This window comes from Micromys minutus (assembly GCF_963924665.1).
Source record: "Micromys minutus genome assembly, chromosome: 6".
NCBI classification, from domain to species: Eukaryota; Metazoa; Chordata; class Mammalia; order Rodentia; family Muridae; genus Micromys; species Micromys minutus.
In genome coordinates this window covers 56,082,306-56,102,045 of record NC_137975.1, presented here as the reverse complement: position 1 = coordinate 56,102,045, position 19,740 = coordinate 56,082,306, and the positions used below count along the sequence as shown (strand labels likewise).

Genomic DNA, 19,740 nt, shown 5'->3' with positions numbered 1-19,740 from the left:
AACTCGCGGCTTCCGCGCTCACGAGATTTAGCGAGACCGAGGACGCTAGCTGAGCGGGCTGGCGTGCCCCGAGCTTCCGCGCACGCGCAGTGAGCCCTGTCTGCCCGACCTTCAAGGTTCCACCATGTTCTCGCGGGCGAGTATTGTTGGGCTGTCGGCCTGCGCGGTGCAGCCGCAATGGTATGACTACACCGGGAGGGATGCGGGGACTCGGGCTTGCTGCAAGGCAGGAGGGATGGGGTTGCATGCTCATTCCTGGCGGCGGAAGGCCCCCAGCTCCTGCAGGTCCTGGCCACTCGGGCGCTGGAAGGTCTGGAGAGCTGGAAGGTCGCGTGCCAGTCCCCGGGCTGGGGTCAAAGGGAACAAGGTCACGGCTTGATCCCCTAGGACTGGAACAGCCTCCGGGGACCTCAGGACCCGGACAGGAACCGGATTGAGCGTTGGAGCCAGCTGGGTTTCGATCAACTCCGTGCTTCCGCTCCGTACCCGGGAGCACATCTTGCAAAGTCTTTAGAAAGGCCCTCAAGGTGAAGGGGGGACCCGACAGAAAGCCTAGGGCCGTTAAGTTGTAACTTTTGTCTTTGACTCCCTGTGAAACACTGCACTGGGGAGCGGGGTGGCCCTTTAAGATGTGATCGTTTGCTTGAGCTCTTTGGTCAGGCACTCACGGTGTATCCATCCGGCTCTTGGCTGGGTACTGGAGAAACGAAGGAACTTAAAATCAGCCCTTCTCCTGAACTTGCAGGTCGCCTTGGTGCTGAAGGGGCTTTAAAAAAGGAAATCTGCCGATGAGAAAGAGAAAGGCGCTGCCTTTGTCATTACGCCCTCATGTTGAAGTAAATCCCTGCAAGGTCATAAAACTGTCCCAAGGTCTCTCCGTAGGAGAAGGAGGCCTTAAAAAGTTACGTTTCTTAACTACCATGTGATAAAGGGATACTGTAAGATTTGACGACTTTAAATACTAATTCTCTGTGCAAAATAAAATTGTATATTAGAATGCCTAGGGATGGACAGGTAAAATATGGCTCATGGGTGACATTGTATAATAACATGAACTACTTTGGAGTTAGGTGACTGGAAGAATTGGTGTTAAGGAGATGGTTAACGGTGGACAGTGTTTTAGCGATTTCTTGGTTTTATGGTATGGAGTATTAAGGTGCTCCAGCATAAAACTAGGATTTTGTAATCTAGCTTAGGGAGCTGACAAGAACTAATTGAAATCGTTCTTTCAGTAAGCAAAGAATTTATAGCAATATGGTAAGACTCCAAAGTAGTGAGGAAGTTAAATACGATATGAACTGCATATGAAGAATATTGGTGGTGGTGCACACCTTTGATCCCAGCACTCGGGAGGCAGAGGCAGGTGGATCCCTGTGAGTTCTGGGCCAGCCTAGTCTACAGAGGGAGTTCCAGAGAAACTCTGTGTGAGTGTATGCAGTGTGGGGTGTTGTTAAATTAACCTTGGAATCTAACCTCAGGTTGGATTGCTTAATATGGAAGTCACAGCAGTTGAATTCTCAGCCAGTACACATTTGTGGAGTGCCTGCCCTGCACCAGTTGGCTCTGCTCATGTGTAGGGTCTTTGAGCTTTTGGGAAAGTTGTTGACATCCAGTGGTATGGCTCTTTCCAGTGTTTGTTTATAGTGTGTAAAAGGACTTTTTATTCTGTTGTCAAGTGTAGTGAGGCTGTTGTCAGGATTTTATAAACTTCAAACTTTTTTTGAGGTGTTAGGTGCTAGGTGTTTTCCTTAATTCTATACTATGCAGGGTTACATACTCCCAACATTCCTTCCAGACTGCTAATTCATTCATAGGCATCAACCCCAACTCCTTTCTATACGGACTTGAAGCCTTCAAATAACACTGTACAATCAAAGGAGATACTGAAATTTACCACAGTCCACATTTTTGTCCATCAACATGTTTGGTATTGCCAGGTTTCTGTTCTAGCCTCCAGAGAATGAGTCAGGATACGAGGCAGTAGCTAGCTACCCTCCGTGTAGACTCTTCTCAGTGTGGAATTCATTAGAGTAAATTATCCCCAAAGGCTCAAAAGGCACACACTTGACACCCTGAATCTGGCTCTAGCTCCCTGGACACACAGTTGTTGGAGAGAGGCAACTCCCAGAAGTTGTCTTTTGACCTCTACCCTTGAGACTCAATATTCCATATTTGTATATTTCCCCCATAATATTTTTAAGCAATCAATAACCTCATGACCATTTAGTGATTGAATTGTTCTTAAAAGGACAGTTGTCTTGAACTAAAGAAGGTGAGCCATAGCCAGCACTTGAAAGCTTATGGCATGTACTACACGGAGAGTTAGAGGACATTTTCTGATGTACCTCGGACTTGGAATGTAAAAACAAAAGCATCATATTGGTCCAGATACAGTGCGTGATTCACACGGTATCCATACAGTGGGCCATTATGAGTCAGTAAAGTGAAGCGTATGCCTAAAAACAGACTTTGTAGCTGTAAATCAGGAGCATCTGGGCAGTATTACTGAGGAAAGGGAAACAGCAGCTCAGGAGGGATTGATAGGATGATTACTATGCCCAGGAGCCCATGTGCTGACACAGTTTATCATATAGTCCAACTTTGATCTTTTCTGTAGTTTTACCACCAAACCTAGTATTTTCAATATAGTCTTATTTCTTCTTATTTTTCTTTCACTGTGCCTAACTTAGTAGTACCAGTATCAAATTATATAAGTCAGAAGTTTGGGGTTTTTTTTTTGTTTGTTTGTTTGTTTGTTTTGGGGGGAACTTAACTTTTTCTAGTGCTAGAGACTGGCCCTAGGGCCTTGAACATGACAGGCAGGTGCTGTACCACAGGGTTTCATACCCCAATTTATAAGCCAAGAGATTGACTCTTTAAAACAACTGTTTTGGTTATAACCTATATCATTCTTGAATTATGGATGCATAACAGCAATACTGAGACACAAAGCATACATCATTCTCTAATCTGCATTTGAAAACTATAATTAAGAGGAAAACACATTTTTCAGTGTAGTTTTAGATTTGTATGATGTTGAACATGAAGTATGGAGAGTTCCTATCCCTGCCCACCACTCAGAGCCATCCTCCTGTGCTCAATGTCATGTCTACATAATTCTTTAAGGCTCTCTGAGTTCTCACATATTTTAGAACCATCAAGATGGCCCAGAAGGTAAAGGCACTTTCCACCAAGTTTGACCTGAGTTTGATCCCCACTCTGACAGTAAATGGAGAGATCCAACTCTTCATGAGTTGTCCACTTGACACTGACATGTGCCTTGTCATTTCATGTGGCATAAATACAAGAATGTTTTTGGTTTTGTTTTGTTTTGTTTTTAAAGAGGGTTAGAGGCCGGAGAGATGGGTTGGTGGCTAAGAGCACTATCTGCTCTTCCCAAGGCCCCGGGTTCAGTTTCCAACAACATGGTGTCTCACGGCTGTCAGTCTGTAACTGCTGTCCCAGAGGCCCTGATATTAACCTATTAACCTCTGCACAAAAATGATGCTCTGGTCAAGCTTGGGCAAGTGCCTTTACCCTCTGAGCTAAAACAAAAGGAGTGGACCTTAGTGAACTTACAGGCAAAACTCATACAGCGAAGCATGGATTTTGAAGAGGTTTATGTTTTGTGTATAGGTCTATTATCAAGAGATATGTTTTGCAAAGTTTTAAAGTTTATAAAATCCAGCCTAATTTTTTTTTCTACTATGGTTTTTGTCTTCCAGAAGATTTAGGTCTGTGATCACTTGGTTATAGACGTAAGATCATTGTTTAGATGAATAGTTTTGTGTGTGGAAGTCTGAATGCCCAGGCTCCTGGTCCACTAAGCCATTCTTAACTACTATAACTTTATAAAAGTCTCAAGTTAGAGTTTCAGTTCCTTTCTTCTTCATAATTACAGATAACCGTAGATAATTTGCATTCCCATATAAACTTTAAGATAGCTTATTCGTGTCCACAGTAGTTTGTGGTTGGGATTATGTTGAATTATATATCAAGTTGAAGAGAATTGGGTTTTGGTGGTATTGTTTTTGAAGGTGTGAATCTTCAGTGAGCTGTGAAGTCTTTACTCGTGGAATCTTCATTTATTTAAAAATTTCATTTCATTTCTCAATATTTTAGCTTCCTTCATACAGGCCTTATATGCATACCTACTTCCATTTTTGGTGCTTTTTCATTGAAAATATATATATATAATGCATTTCTGAACTTCACACTGGAACTGTTTGTACTGGTATGATTGACCATCCTTTTTTGTGACTTTACATCTGAAGATTGAACATTTTATCCCATTTCATATATGAGACTTGAACACCAAGGGTTTCATATCTAAAAAGGGTCTTGAAACTAAAAACAATTAGCATTTATGTACAAAAACCTCCTGTCCTGCAACCTCACTAAAATAACTTATTTTTAGGTGTGTTTGTATGGTCTGTACTATGTGTTAGGGCTGAGGCTACATAGTGGAGGGCATCCCGGTTGCCTTAAAACTCCCCGAACCTGGAGATAGGCTGGTGGCCAGCAAGTCCTAGTGAGCCTCCGCTACCACTCCCCACCTGTTCTGTTATGTAGGCACTTGGAATTCAAAGTTGGGCCCTCACCCTTTTGTTGATGCTGCATACATATATGTATTTGTATATGTAAGTGTTGCAGATCTGAAGGGAAAGACTTCCCCTACAGAAGTCTTTGTCTCTGTCTCTCTCTCTCTCTCTCTCTCTCTCTCTCTCTCTCTCTCTCTCAAACACGCACACGCACACACAAACGCACTTACACTACAGGAGGAGGTTTCCATGGGGAAAGTTTTCCAACTTTGTTCAAGAGGCACCTGGCAATTAAAAGCCAAGGAATGCACAAGAGTCACACTGCTGCTCCTAGAGGTGTGTGTGGCAGGTGTAGCTGCTGTGTCACTTGTGCATTCCCCAGCCTGGTGGGGTGAGGGTGGGGGAATACCATGTTTGAGATCATTCCTGAAAAGACCCCAGACTCTCAAGGGACCCAGGGCGCCACTAAGAAGAGCAACTAAGTGGTAGGGACATGGGAAAGAAAAACAAACACAAGGATAGAGGCACAGTGAAGACACAGAACTGGAGCCTTGAAGGTAGTGAGGAGCTGGTGGTCCACCTGGGACTATGACGGGGTTCTGGTCTGTGCTGACATGGACCCAGACGTGTCCTTGCCGTGGCACATTTCTGTTACCACCAAAGGACAAGAGGTTGTCCCTGGTCTGGGCTGCCCCTGGAGACATGCTGGTGTCTGGGGGCTGTACAGAACTAACCACACCCTCACCTGGGCAAGGAGGGAGAGCTGACCCTGCTCATAGCCAGCTGAGAGTTAGGGTTAGCATTAGCTGCCTGAGGGTGAGAGAATGGGTGCCACTCATCTCCCTGTGGTGAGGCATGGATGAACGATACTCCTCACCACCTGCTACAGACAGGAGACCTAGCTTGGGGTCATGGGAGTAGGAGAGCTGGCCCTGCCTGTCGTCTGCTATTTGGCAGTGTCCCCCACCCTCACCCTTTGCTACCTACAGTGGGAGAGTTGGGCCTGGGGTCATAAGAGCAAGAGACTTGATCTTGCTCCCCACCTGCTACAGCACTAGGCCCTGTATGTACTTTGCCTCGGTTAATAGTAGAGCTAGTCATGGACGTGGGGGTTGCAAGAGAGCTGGTTCTGCTTCTAGTCTGCTGGGAGATGGCGCAGACGGGGAGAGGTACCCTCTGGTCCCTCACCATGTATGGCAGATGGGAATGCTGACCCTCCATGCAGTGGCTGTGGTGAGCCAGCCCCAGGGGCATGAGAGCATGAGGACTGACCATCTTGGATACCGGGAAGGCCCAGATGCATGGCTTTCAATTAGTCTGCCCCTGCATCAACCCCATCAGTGAACTTGCTGGAGTGCATGAAGGGGCCAGGTCCAAAACTACGGGATCTCTGACACAGGACAACTGGAAATCTGAGAGGAGTCCCAGTGAGGTTCTGGTATTGATAGAGTAGCAAGAGCCAGAGGCCTCATAATAGACCATGAGCCATTGCAGTGAACGTTTGCAAGCAAAGCATAGACAAAAGGGTGTACTTTGTCTATATGTCGGAAACACACACGGATACATTACAGCTTCCGTGATATTTTTTGTTGTTTGGGGGGGGGGCTTACGGGGTGGAGGGAAGGTAAGGGGAGGGGGAGATGAGTGGGATTGGGATGTATGAGGTGAAGTTCACAAAGAACTACTAAAAAGTTTTTTAAATCTTTTTTAAGAGGTCACACCGCACAACAAACCTCATATAAGAGATTTACTAGAAGGAAAAGACCCAGGAGAGTGGCTGCCTCTGCTTGGGCAAGGGGCTGAACAGAAGGCAGACTTTATGTAGGGTGGAGTGGGGACGGAGTGGGGGAGCTTCCCAGGGTGAGGATTGCTGGGATTCAGTTTCTTTGCCTGGTCTTGGGCTTGGAGCCAAGGTTAGGGTGTTCTTTCCCTGGCCCTTTAACCCTACAATATATACATACATATCCCTAACTATAGTTGTTGAGTTTATATAATGTTCTTGGTATGTGTGTATCAGGGCTGACCATTTGGCACTGGATAACCAACTGATATGTTCTTCCCTGGAGCTACCTCTGGGCTTCCAGCTCTCTCAGTTGTCTGTTGTTCTTAGTGTAGGGTTCCTTCTTCTTACATAGCAGTCTCCTGCCCACTCAGCCATCTCTCTGGCCACAAAGGTTTGTTTTATCCACTTAGGCTTAGAGGCACTTCTTAGGTCCATCCCAGATTTGGGGGAAGGCTTCTAGTTTCTCACCATAAAGTCAGGTTTTGCTTAAGGAAGTTTTCTGCCCTGATTTTCAGAGGCTTTGCTGTGAATTGGTGTTAGATTCTGTTTGATAATTCTGCGTATGATGATGTTCCTCTTTGTATTTTTAAATAGTAAACAAGCTTTACATAGCAGAAATATACCCTACCTGGTCATGGTGTAGAATTTTAAAAATATTTTTGTGCCTGAGTTCATGAGAAGTGCTTGTGTCTGTGTTTCTATTTGTGTTTATATAGTTCTGTGATTAGGTTGATCTTTTGTAAAATTGGGGAGCTGTCCTCTACCTTTACTGTCCTTGCTGGATGTGCTCTGCTTTAGTTGGTTTTAGTTTTTCCAATCAACTATGATCTGTCCTGGTTTTCTAATTTGTACCTAACCTCTCAGAACTGCTTGTTTACATAGATATTTCCAGTTTACCCCTTATGTCTTACTCAAAAAATCAGCTTCTCTGGAGAGCTTACCTTTTCTTCCAGAGTCCTCTTAAATCCTTACATAGAGCCCTGGGGTCACCTTCCTGCGTCTCTTTCCTCTGTCTTCATGTGTAGTGTCTCACTTGCTTTGCATACACCACATGCCAGGGTCCATCCCTTCCTCATTTCCTGCTGGGGACTGCCATCTGAAATATAATTTGTAGGCTTATAAAAATCTTTTCCTTGTTTTTGGTTCTAATGTATGGCAGGAGATTCACCTCTGGTCCTGTGAACCTGGGAATAAGCTTTAGCAGGAAAACTGCTACTACTGTCTCGCTAAATGGGTGTAGTGTGTCTACCAAACTGCATCCTAGATGCTTACTTACATTTATGCCCACGGAGGAGTGCCGCTGCGAGCTATGGTCCGAGTTAGCAGCGTTGATTCATACGGCTCGTGAGGGTGCTGAGAAGACATGACTGTAGAATGCTCAGCTCTAAATGAGAATTCTGTATTACTCCTTCCAAAGCGCAGGGGTCATCCCCAAAGGATAGAAAACGCGTAAGAGCCATCAGGTGGAGTGCAGACTGTGGCACTCTTTTGTGCATAGTTGTGATGATCTGCCTGAGATTGAGCCCTTCAGCATTCATCAGGAAGGAGAGAGGAGCCCCTCCCTCCTCGGTAAGACTTTATTGGCAGTTAACTGTTGCCAGGTGGGAGGGGCTCACAGGCCCCGCCCCTTCCTGAGGGAGGGAGAAACATTCTTTCCACTGGTGCTGGTAAGTTGCTCTTATGCCTCTAAGTAGCCCTTTATTTCTACTCTGGTAAGGAACCCTAATGAAATTCATTGGTTCACCAGGAAAGGTGGCGGGGAGGATAGGAAAAAAACCTGGAACAGAAGGACGATTGATTGGGAAGAGAAAGTGGGAGGGATGAGTGTCTGATGGGACTTAGGGTGAGGAAAATATATTACATACATGTATGTAAATGTCATAATGAAACTTGTTACTGTGTATAATTCATATATGCTAATTCAAGAGCCAAAAGGTCAAGTTTGGAACAAATTCTACTAGATATGTAGGTTAGGGTGTATAGCTTTGTGTTGTAATTCTCTGCCCAGTCCTATAACGATATAACCGGTTGTATTCTTCCTAACACCCAATTAAAAAAAAAAAAAAGAAAATAATGAAAACACGAAGGCTTTATTGAGAGTGGTCTAAACAGCATGGCAGACAGGCGTGTGATAGGAGCACCCCGCTGAGGGCCTGGAGCCCACTCTTCAACTCCATTTGTTATTGGGGTTTTAGAAATGGTATTAGATGGTGACTGGTGGGCTCTGTGGAAGCATTTGGGTGTGTCTTCATCATCCTTAATTCACTGCTCATCACCTCCCTGTTCCAAGTAACCCCCATCCGTTTTCATGCTGCGTGTGTGCCTGCAAATACACCCACACATATACATACATAAATACATACATGTACATATGTATGTTTATGTATATGTAAAACTCCTAGGCTGTCTAGAAGAAAAATATTAAAGATATTAAACATTTAATATTCTGTATGTGTGTGTTTGTGTGTAAAATTCCGAGGTTGTCTATAAGGAAAATGTTAAAGATATTCCAACACGGCCTAACAAGACTCTGTCTTTCAGAAATTATTCTGAAGATGCCTTTCTTGGGTCCTCTCTGCACACATTAGCTGATTCGTTATTTTTTAGTGTAGCATTGACTCCTGACATTAGTAGTGTGAATTAGTCCAAAGATTAAGTTTCTTTTTCCTTTTGGTTTTTCAAGATAGGGTTCTCTGTGTAGCCCTGACTGTGCTGCAGCTTGCTTTGTAGACCAGGTACATCAGGTAGATCTGGTCTGCATCAGGGAGCTCTACCTGCCTCTGCCTCCTGAGAGCTGGTATAAGTCATGTGCTGCCATGCACAGTTAGAAGTGATATTTAGAAACATACTATCTTTCCTCCTAGGACTGAGATAGATCTTAGTTTTATGGAACATTTCCTTTAAATCTAATCATTCTTTTCTTTTGTGCACTTTAATTTCAAACACTTCACAAATATTTGATTACATTTTCTGTAAATTGAGTTTTTGTGAATCTTGCCTGAAATAATGTTTGGAGGACACAATTTGTTCCAAGGACATGATTTGTTTTCAGTGGCCCCAAATGTAAAACCTGTAGGAAATATTTATTGAAGTAAAAAAAAAAAAATTGTCCTCTGATCTCCAAATTAAAATAAATACTTGGTCATTCCAGTGTAATAGGCTTGAGTGTAAGTTTTTGTTGTTGGTTTTGTCGTGTTTTGTTTTTAAGACAGGGTCTCACTATATGGGTCTGGCTGTCCTGGGACTGTATAGGCCAGGCTAACCTCGAACTCGGAGATCCACCTGTGTCTGCCTCCCTGTGTTGGGATTAAAGGCATTGAGTTATTGTGCCTGGCTTGACTTGAGTATTATTTTTAAGTGCATCATAGGAGTGGGTTGCATATCAGTCCTGAATTTTAAGAGTAATTAGACAACCTAACAATGGGAAAGACTTTCCTGCCTTGGACGTAAAGCAAGCAGAGGGGTGCAGTAGAAATCCAGTTTGGGAAGCTGGCATGGGGTCAGTGCTTTAGAACTTGCTGTTCATCCTAGAGTGTAAATGTGCAAACATTTCTACTCACAGACAAGTCCTGTATCTGATAGTCTGCCTGTATGGTGTACTAAAGTAAGCCTTACCTGATGGTTCTTTAGCAGAGCTCCTTTAAAACAAAAGAACTCAAGTATTTCTTAATTCTTTATTTTCAGGATTCAAGTTCGAAACATGGCAACTCTGAAAGATAGTAAGTATGTTGTCTCTCAAATTAAGACAAACTGAAGTTTGATGGATAGAAGTAATTTTAAAATATGCTAGTTGGGCAGGCAATATAGCATTGCAGATAAAGGGTATAGCCACAAAACTTAAAGACTTCAGTGGAAAGAGCCAACTCCAGCAAGTTGTCTTCTGATCTCAATATGCACACTGAGGTACTCGTTCACACATACACTCATGAAAAATAACATATATATATATACACACACACATATATAATACCTATAATACACATACATTATGTATATAGGCCACATTAGTGTCTTTTTAAGAGTTGCCAAATTAGTTTACATTGTGTGTACTGGATTTTTTTTTTTTTTTTTTTTTTTTGGAAAACTGTATGAGACGACACAAGAATGTTGGTCTTTGTCTGCAGAATAATGCCTAACTAGAAAATTTATACTATTTCAGTGTGTTGCTGTCTGATTTAATATCGTGTGTGTATGTTCCGTTCATTCCATGTCCCAAGTAGCTTGTGCATTAAGATTATTTTAGAGCCAGCTGCTGCTGCTGGAGCTAATTATTCAGCTTGGCACTTTAGTAGACAGACGCCTCCTTTGTCTAACATGACACTTCAATATTTTAGTTACCAGGAGACTGAAGTCCATCAAAAACATCCAGAAAATTACCAAGTCTATGAAGATGGTGGCCGCTGCAAAATATGCCCGGGCTGAGCGGGAGCTGAAGCCAGCTCGAGTGTACGGAACAGGTTCCTTGGGTGAGTGAGGAAGAGTTTGCCTGCTACACAGAGATGATATGCTCACAGTAATCTGCTGGGTAGTTTTCTCTACTTTCAAAAGAGATACACTTGGGGAGAGGGAATCCCAACTGAGGGATTGTCCCCTTGAGGTTGGTTTGTGGGCATGTGTGTGTGACATCTTGATTGCTAAGTAGGCTGGGCCATCCCTGCGCAGGCAGACCTGAACTATGTACAAAGTGAGTAGAGAAAGTCAGTAGGCAATGGTCATCCATGGCTTCTGTTTTAGTTCTTGCCTCCAGGTCCCTGCCACGGCTCCCTGTGACCACAGTGTTGGTGTGATGGGAATGCCTGGGCCAGCCATGCAGAGGCTTCCCTCTGAGAAATCAAGCCACGAGACAGACATAATAGAAAGTTGATTGGTGAGAAGGGAAAGGGAGGGAAAATAGAATAGATGGAGATCAGGTTCTTAGAAGTTACATGGCTGTTGCTAAGTAACTTAGGCAGAGTTTGGAGGAAGTGCTAATATCCCCCACTTATCCAGGTGATGAACTGTTGGCTGTAAGCATAAAATAAAATAAAACCTCTCCTTCTCAAGTTGGTTAGTCCCTGTTGTATCAACAAAGACCAAATAGGATCCTTGGCATAGTCCAAGCCTGTCCTGCACACTCTACATGTACTCACGTTTTCATGTATGTGAATTTATATGCAAATGTCTTTTCTGCACCCCAGAGTTTGACTGAACAAGAGCTCTTTATGTTTTGCCACAAAGCCTGTGTATTACTTTGTCTATGTCTGTTAACTTGAAATAACCTAAAACCTTTCCTGAGTTATTACACTGACAGACTGGGGAACGGTATTCACCGTGTCCATAACCATAGGCACTGTGTTAGGATAGCAGGGTGGGGACAGTGAGTGGGAAAGCAGACAGGTCAGAGACTCAATTGTAACTCTATGCAATCTGTTCTTGATTGCTTTTCCTGCAGAGAAAAGTGGCAAGAACTTAGATTTGTGTTTAAATGATTTTGTACTGATTTGATTATTTGTCTTGGAGATGAGCAAAATTAAAGAGGTAGGAAACTTCCCACCTTAACTGTAATTACATTATCCAAATCCTTGTAGTAGTGTGCTGTTTTAACACTGCATTAAGATGTGTCCCCTGGCCCCTCAAAGAATCCGTAACTGGCTATGAAAGTGGGTGATTCAGTTTTGAACTGGAAGGGGATGATAGCAGGTTAAGATTATGGCCTACTGCTCAGTCTTTCCAGCCTTCTAGCTGGTGCCTTGCTTCTGCTCTTATAGTTTCCTCACCCAGGCTGCAGCGGTTACCTGTGAATAACTTCATTCTGTCCCTCCTGCAAGTCTCCTTACAATTAGGATTCGGGAGTCAATGGCCCTCAAGCCTCTCTGCAGTGCTGTTCCTGCTTCCCCGGCTCACACTGCTGCTGATTCTTGCCTTTATTTAGTTTGCTTATGCAGGTTTCCATGGTCCCCTGCTCTGAAGGCCTCGAGCCAGTTACACTCCCACCCTGATCTTTCCATGTTCTTCCTGTACCTTATTCCTCCCTTTTTTAGGATAGGGTTCCCAGTTTTTTCATTCTTAAGGAAAGAATTCAATGAGGAGACAGAAAATACAGACAACAGTTTATTTAGCAAAGCGCACTGTCCCGAGACTGGAGCGGTGGCTTTTCCACTGTGGACTTTGAAGAAATGTTTTTGAGGTAGGCAGCATATTTCAAAGTAAGAGCCGAGATGGAGTTATTAAGGGAAAGTGAAGAAAACTCTGAAGGGAGGGGGAGTCTAAGACTGAGATAGATATCCTTTCAGGTATTCTCGTAATCATCTATGACAGTCCACACTGTAAGCAACACTTAAAATATGATATGTAGCCAAGCACATATTTTTACTAATGCATTTGTGGGGGGAATGCTCTGCTTTTAAGGTTTTTCAATTACATGTCTATAAAAGGGCCCATGAAGGCCAAAAGGGGTCTCAAATCCCCTAGAACTGGAATTAGGTGGTTGTGAGCTGCCTGATGCCATGGAGTCTGGAAACCAAACTCAGGTCGTCTGCAAGAACTGCGGGTGCTCTTTACTATTGAGCCATCTGTCCAGCCTGGGCCTCGGTTTTTGATGTGGCAACAAATTAGATCTTTGTCCTACCTCAGGGTCATTTAAGTATAAAGGGCATTCTGACAATCACAAGACAAACCCAAAAAGATCTAATCACAGGCTGTTTGATGACCTTGTATCTTACTCCTCGGAGATTGCTCGGGGTTCATGTTTCTTATGACTGGCTGATGGTTTATAGGCGTTGTCCTGGGTGCTGGACCAAGATTTGACAGTATCTCGGACTGTACAGACAGGGTTTGTGCTGTCTTCAGGACTCATCTCACTACTCCAACATTGAGTCTGATGTGGAGAAGTGTATGGATACTGTGTGTGTGTAGAAGGCAGAGGAGGACAGCAGCTGTCTTTCTCAGCCACGTCTCTACCTTGTTTCTTGAGACAGGCTCTTTCACAGTTTTGGCTAGTCCGGCTGGCCTGTGAGCCTGGGGTTTGGGTAGAGGAATCCATCCATTTGTCTGTATCTCTGAACTGGAGTAAGAATTTGTATGGCATTTACACGGGTGTGGTCCTTAAGTTTAAGTCAAGTGGAAATTAACTCATTCCCCTTTAAATGAGGGATTATCACTGCATTTACATACATTTTATTTCAATGTTCTTCTCATTTTGTTTTTAGCTCTGTATGAGAAGGCTGATATCAAGGGACCCGAGGACAAGAAGAAGCACCTCATTATTGGTGTGTCCTCAGATCGAGGGCTCTGTGGTGCTATTCATTCCTCAGTGGCTAAACAGATGAAGAATGAAGTGGCTGCCCTCACAGCAGCTGGAAAAGAAGTAATGATTGTTGGAGTTGGTGATAAAATCAAGGGCATACTTTATAGGTAAATGAGACCTGTGTCCCATGTTCAGAAGAGTAGAAACATAAGTGAATGGAAGATGGAGAAGTTTTTCATGATACATTGGAGTGTATGTATGCATATCCTGTGTGTTGCTTTTACATTGTGTGTGTATGTGTAGGCACTTCTCAATACCAGAAGTAGAATATAATGAAGATTACCAGAGCTGTTGGCATTAAGCTACAGGAGGAATCCTCATAGTTGTCACAGCCTAGAGATGCTACGAAGGAACATAGTCCACTAAGGTTAACAGAGGGAATATAAGCTAGGCAGTCCTGGCTTTGGTTCTCAGTTTTCTGCAGGTGCACATGATGCTCGTGATGGATGGAATGACTCAAGGCCGCCCACCACCCACATCCCTTCAGAAACCTGACCTATGATAACTCTTCTCTTTTGCTGTTTTCTTACATATCTTATTAACCTATTTTATGTGATCTCCAGGACTCACTCTGATCAGTTTTTGGTGTCATTCAAAGATGTGGGACGGAAGCCCCCTACTTTTGGAGATGCATCAGTCATTGCCCTTGAGTTGTTAAATTCTGGATATGAATTTGATGAAGGCTCTATCATTTTTAATCAGTTCAAGTAAGAACATCTAGAATCCCAAGCTCTTCCATATAGATGTCTGTTTAGTTTAGAAATTACTTTGCTATTCACATGTGCACCTGTCATTTCAGGTCTGTTATCTCATACAAGACAGAAGAGAAGCCCATCTTCTCTCTCAATACTGTTGCCACAGCTGGTAAGTCACCGTCACATCGCAGGTGTGCCATCAGGACACCTCTGTACATTGAAGAAAGTCAGTGCTTATTGGGTTGCTGTGTTACTGTTAATGTCTCAAAGAGTCACTCTGTAGTCCAGGCTGGCCTTAGATTTTCGTCTTCCTGCCTCAGCCTCCCAAGTAGCTAAGAATCCAAGTGTACACTACTTCCCCTGGATTCCACTGTTTTCCAGAGGCAGCAGACAGACTAGGACGGTATCTCAGTGCAAGAGCACCTGCTGCTCTTACAAGGCTATGGGGTTGTTTCCCAGCCCTCTCATGTCAGCTCACAGCGGTCTTTCATTCCTCTTCTAACCACCTTCTGTCTCTCAGCATTAGCCACACACATAGTCCATATCCATACATGTATGCAAAATACTCATAACACATAAGATAAAATAAATCGTATGAAAAGAAAAGAAAGTCAGCAGCACGGGCTGTGCTTCCTAGGGCACCTTAATCCAGCAGCAGACGCCCAGCTCTGATCTTCCGCCATTGAAGAGTGAGTGTCATTAACATGCTCCTGTTTGCAAGCAACTGCTGTGCAATCAGATGTTAAAGACAGATTTAAAATAACTAAGTTTTATGGCCCACTGAACTCTGTCATCGTATGGTAACAACATACTGAGGAAGTGTCTTCCTCGTGTGTTCTATTTCACCTGTGGCTGATCTTCAAATGCACAGCCCTTTATCTGAAGGCTGCTCGAGAACGCTCACTTCCAGGCGCTAGGACTAAGGTTTTAGCCCATGCCCACAGTGACACACCTACTCCAACAAGGCCACACCTTCTAATAGTGCCTCTCCCTGGCCCAAGCATATATGAACCATCACGGCAATTTTGGTTTTAGGGTATTTTGGGAGGGGTGTGTTTTTCAATAATACATAAAATAGGATTTAATACTGTCTGAAATTGGTACAGTACTATTTGAGAAGTTGTAAATGAATTTGAAATGTCTGGAAAGTATCTACAATGAATCCAAAACTCATGTCAGTTTCTAGATCTTCCAGTCCTCATGTCTGTTTTAATAACCATTGTTTTAATAACTAATGATTAAAGTGGATCTGTATAACACTATTAGATTCAGTCTTTGATTTTTTTCTAATTTAAAAAAATTGCTGAATGATGTATATGTGACAAATGCTTGGCTAGCTGCTATTTAGAGGGCTTTATACCTGAAACCTAAGCCCCCACACCTACCCCATAGCTGAGATTGGACCAAGGGCCTTTCACTTGCTAGGCAAACACTGTCCTTATTGACCTAAATTCCCAACCCGGTAACTTTGAAATTTAGTGCTTATTTTAAATGCCAGCTTCTTAATATTAAAGTTAAAGTTATCTTTGGGGTAAAAAGCTAAATACTTGTTGACATATTTTGCTGATAACATGCTATGGAAATAGAATTATTAGAACAGAATCATTTAACTCAAGATGATTTCTGTAATTATAAATACTTATTCATAAGCTACTCCTGGCTTGTTTTAACAGAGAGCATGAGCATTTATGACGACATTGATGCTGATGTGCTGCAGAATTACCAGGAATACAATCTGGCCAACATCATCTACTACTCCCTGAAGGAGTCCACCACCAGTGAGCAGAGTGCCAGGATGACGGCCATGGACAACGCCAGCAAGAACGCCTGTAAGCCAGGCCAGAAGACATCGTTAATCTATACCTAGAAACAAGGGATCAGACAAAGCTCCAGGAACACTTAGAGCCTAACTGCATCTCTGCTAGAGAGAGAGAGAGAGAGAGAGAGAGAGAATGTGTGTGTGTGTGTGTGTGTGCGCGCGCGCACACATATCTGTCTGAGCGACACTCAGATTAGCACCAGAAATGTTAAAAGAAAATATTTTGTTTTGTTGAGGTGTCCATCTTACTTGATAGAGGATTTGCAAGCACTGTGAAAGTAGCTTGTAGAAAATGTGGAAAATAATTTGATAAAATTAATTTTGTTGTCTGTCCCTTCCCTTTTGTTTGCAGCTGACATGATTGACAAATTGACGCTGACTTTCAACCGCACCCGCCAGGCTGTCATCACAAAGGAGCTGATTGAAATCATCTCTGGGGCTGCTGCTCTGTAAGTAATGTAGCTGGTGTCTAGAGAAGCATTTGCTCTCTCTGCATGTGGGTCAGCAAGCCTCTGGTCGCTTGATTTTTCTGTTTTATTACCACCTAAAAGACTTGTTGCAGCATCTTGTGTCCTTTTATCAAATCCTGATAGAAAAAGTGTCTCTGCTTTATTCTTATTGTTGAGCTGAAATGTTCAAGTTCAGTTTCCCATCTAGAAACCTTTGTGTGCAGCTGACTTTACTAAAGTATTAGGAAGAAAGCTGTGAATAATTCAGTATCAATTTGGAAAGTCTGTTTTTGGAACTCAATAGCATTTATAAGCCAAACTTTGAGTTACAAGACTAGTTTTAGGTTTGGTTCTATCTATGTAATTCTGATAATAACTGAATGATGAGAATTTTAAGTTACTAAATATTCTTTTTGTTACCATAAAATGGCATACTGTTTTCCTCCAGATAATTTCTGTATTGTTAAAAGATTAAACTGGCCAACAACATGTGCAGTTCTACCAGGCGAGGTTGTAATGACAAGAAGCATGTAGTAAGTGCCTTTGGCTTGTTACAAGGAAACAAAGACAATGTGGAATTATAGAAACTACTGGGAAACTTGTCTGGGGCCATATTGTAAAGGGTTATAAGAAAAGGCATTGTATAGCCCCCAAGGCCTAAAATACTTCCTTGCTGGCTTTTTACAGAATCAGCCTGCAAAAAAGTCTACTTTGTTGTATGTGTTCCTGACTTTCTGGCCATCAGCAATCTTTCTCGTCTAATATTATACAGTTACTTGCTTAGACCTCAACTACCTTGATCTTTCCAGGTCTTTAAACACATGATGCTCTTCCTCACTTCCAAGAGGTGTTGGGTTTTGCAAGGGCTTCCGTTCTTCTCTGATTGCTCTGTTCATTCTTCATCTGACGACTCTTCACCTTCCTTATTGGGCTAGAGGAATCTTTTCTTCCAAAAAAATTAATGTTTATTGTTTGAAGTGGGGTATCTTTTAGCATCTGACTTCACTGTGTCTTAGCACTAACGCCATTTTATCAGGAACGGACTTTATATTGGAGAGGGCAGAGTCTAAAACTGATTGCGTCGATGGAATATGATAAAAGTTATAGCCTTGTTATCCTGGGCGAGCATCCTGGTCCCAGACTATTTTGCTTTCCAAAGATAGTTTCGTTAGAACTGACCCATCTCCCAGCCTGGCCATCACTGCCTTATTAGTATCACAGCCCCTTGATGTCCATGTTATAAACATGGTTAAGGTACTCTCTCTGACTCCTGGGACTTTGTCTCCTGTGACATGAGACTAATAATCCTAGTGTTAGTCATTATGACTTTTGCCAGATGCCAAACTGGTATATCCCTGAATGTAAAGTGTGGTGTGGCTTAGGGTCAAGAGCTGAGTTATCAAAATGTGAGAGCAGGATGAGAACCAGTGAACACTCTGTATGAACTGTGAAGATCTAAATTCTGTAGCTTAGGACTGGGCCTTTCTTCTTGCTTAGGAATGTGAGAAACCTCACTTAAACTAGCAAAGTCAAGACAACTGAGACGAGAGGGGGATTGAGACATTATACTGAGACTTTGGAAAAAGTAATCTTATTAGAAATACATTTTCTTTCTAGATAATGTAAATCCTTATTTTAAAAGTTACTTGTGCAGTCTCAGCAGTGGTTCACTTTTATTAATGGATTTGCATGCTCTGTAACCTACCAGGGATTGTCGTTCAGATTTTAATACAAACACTGGCTTTTAGTCTTAAAATGAGAAGAGTAAGTAAATCACATTTACACTGTCACCTTAATCTTTTCAATTGTATGTTTTAAAGATATAAAATTATTACATGTTGTCTTGCCTATTTGTATAACTTTTATTGCCTCTAACTACATTGCAATCTACGGCATTGTATATTGAGTGGTTGTTTAAAACTTTAACTATTTGTATTGTATGCTCAGGGTAACATGCAAAGAAATGGCTTGTAGTTAACTAGCTTGGATTGCTTCCTAACTGGCTTGTTTTGTGCTCTTGTTTTTTTTCTAATATAATAACCAGGGATTAATGAAAATCAAGTTGCATCCTCAGACAAGAGGTAAAGTTCACACACTCTTCCCCAAGCCTTTTGCAAAGAAAGCTAGCCAGGTATCTTACTAGTTAGCAGTAATGAAATTGCTTCCCTAAGACAGGCTAGCTGGGCAGGCTGATAGTGCAGCCAACTTGTGGGTGTGTTTGGGCAGTACCAGATATAGGCAGAGAGCTAAGTGTGGGTGCTGCTAGTGAGCCTTTGTGTTCTAGAGGGTGTGGATATAAGAAAATAAAGGTAGGCATAGAGAACTTGAATCATTGTATAGAATTAAGTGTGGGCTAGTAAGAGCAGTGGTTCTTAAGCCTGTAGTCTTGACTCCTAATGACCAACTTCCACAAGACATCCTTTCTGACTTCTGGTCTTCTATACTGTTTTTCAGGTAAAGAAGAAAAACTCAGCAAGCTGATTTTAACTGATTGTTGTCTTTGTCAGAAGAAATTTGATCCACAAGTTACAAAGACAGCAGGATGTTTGTAAATTATCTTACAATAAACAACTTACAATGAGAAAATCAGTCTCATTATTAATAATTTCACAGGAGGAGATAATATTAAGCGTTTGAAAATAGTAACAGGGTACTGTTAAATCTCTTCAGCAGAAGGTCATTTCAGGTCTAATTTACAGTTTTCTGCCAGCCATCAGTGGTAGAGCTGTGGGCTAGGGCAGGAATGCCTGCGGGCAGTTTCCCAGGCCGTCTTAAAGACCTGCTGGGAAAATGCCTTAGAAAACAACAGGGGCAGTTTACTGTTTCTCACACAAATGCTGCAGAATTTCAGGCACATGGACAGTTTCAATAATTATTTAAATAATATTTTGCATACATTGAGAAGGTATGTTTCACATAGATGACTGTTAAGATTTGAAGGGCTGGGGAGATAGCTTAGTAGTTAAGAACACTTTCTGTTCTTCTGGGGAACCCAAGACTGGTTCCCAGTAACTCCGTCTCCAGGGGTCTGATCTGAATTCTGGCCTCCTAGAGAATCAGTGTACTTGTCTCATAAAATTTGAATGCCTGAAGTGATTCCATGTACTGTGTTAGCCATACTAACAGGGATGAATGGTCAGGGGTTTTCTATTTAAAATACAGCAGGTA

At 42.5% G+C, this 19,740-nt stretch overlaps 1 protein-coding gene across 2 annotated transcripts; it reads left to right on the top strand.

The window, feature by feature from the left end:
• Nucleotides 1-50: 50 nt before the first annotated feature.
• ATP5F1C (ATP synthase F1 subunit gamma) lies at nucleotides 51-19,158 on the top strand (the record flags this gene model as incomplete). Of its 2 annotated transcripts, XM_080917819.1 has the most annotated exons (9): nucleotides 52-180; nucleotides 10,009-10,043; nucleotides 10,659-10,790; nucleotides 13,512-13,716; nucleotides 14,173-14,316; nucleotides 14,409-14,473; nucleotides 15,978-16,133; nucleotides 16,476-16,572; nucleotides 19,027-19,158. In XM_080917819.1, the coding sequence occupies exons 1-9, from the start codon at nucleotides 125-127 to the stop codon at nucleotides 19,028-19,030; spliced, it is 894 nt and encodes a 297-aa protein (XP_080773945.1). In that variant the 5' UTR covers nucleotides 52-124. The 2 variants fall into 2 exon arrangements, with proteins under 2 accessions (XP_080773946.1, XP_080773945.1); XM_080917820.1 differs by lacking the exon at nucleotides 19,027-19,158 and having other exon boundaries at nucleotides 51-180; nucleotides 16,476-16,576.
• Between the last annotated feature and the right edge of the window lie 582 nt (nucleotides 19,159-19,740).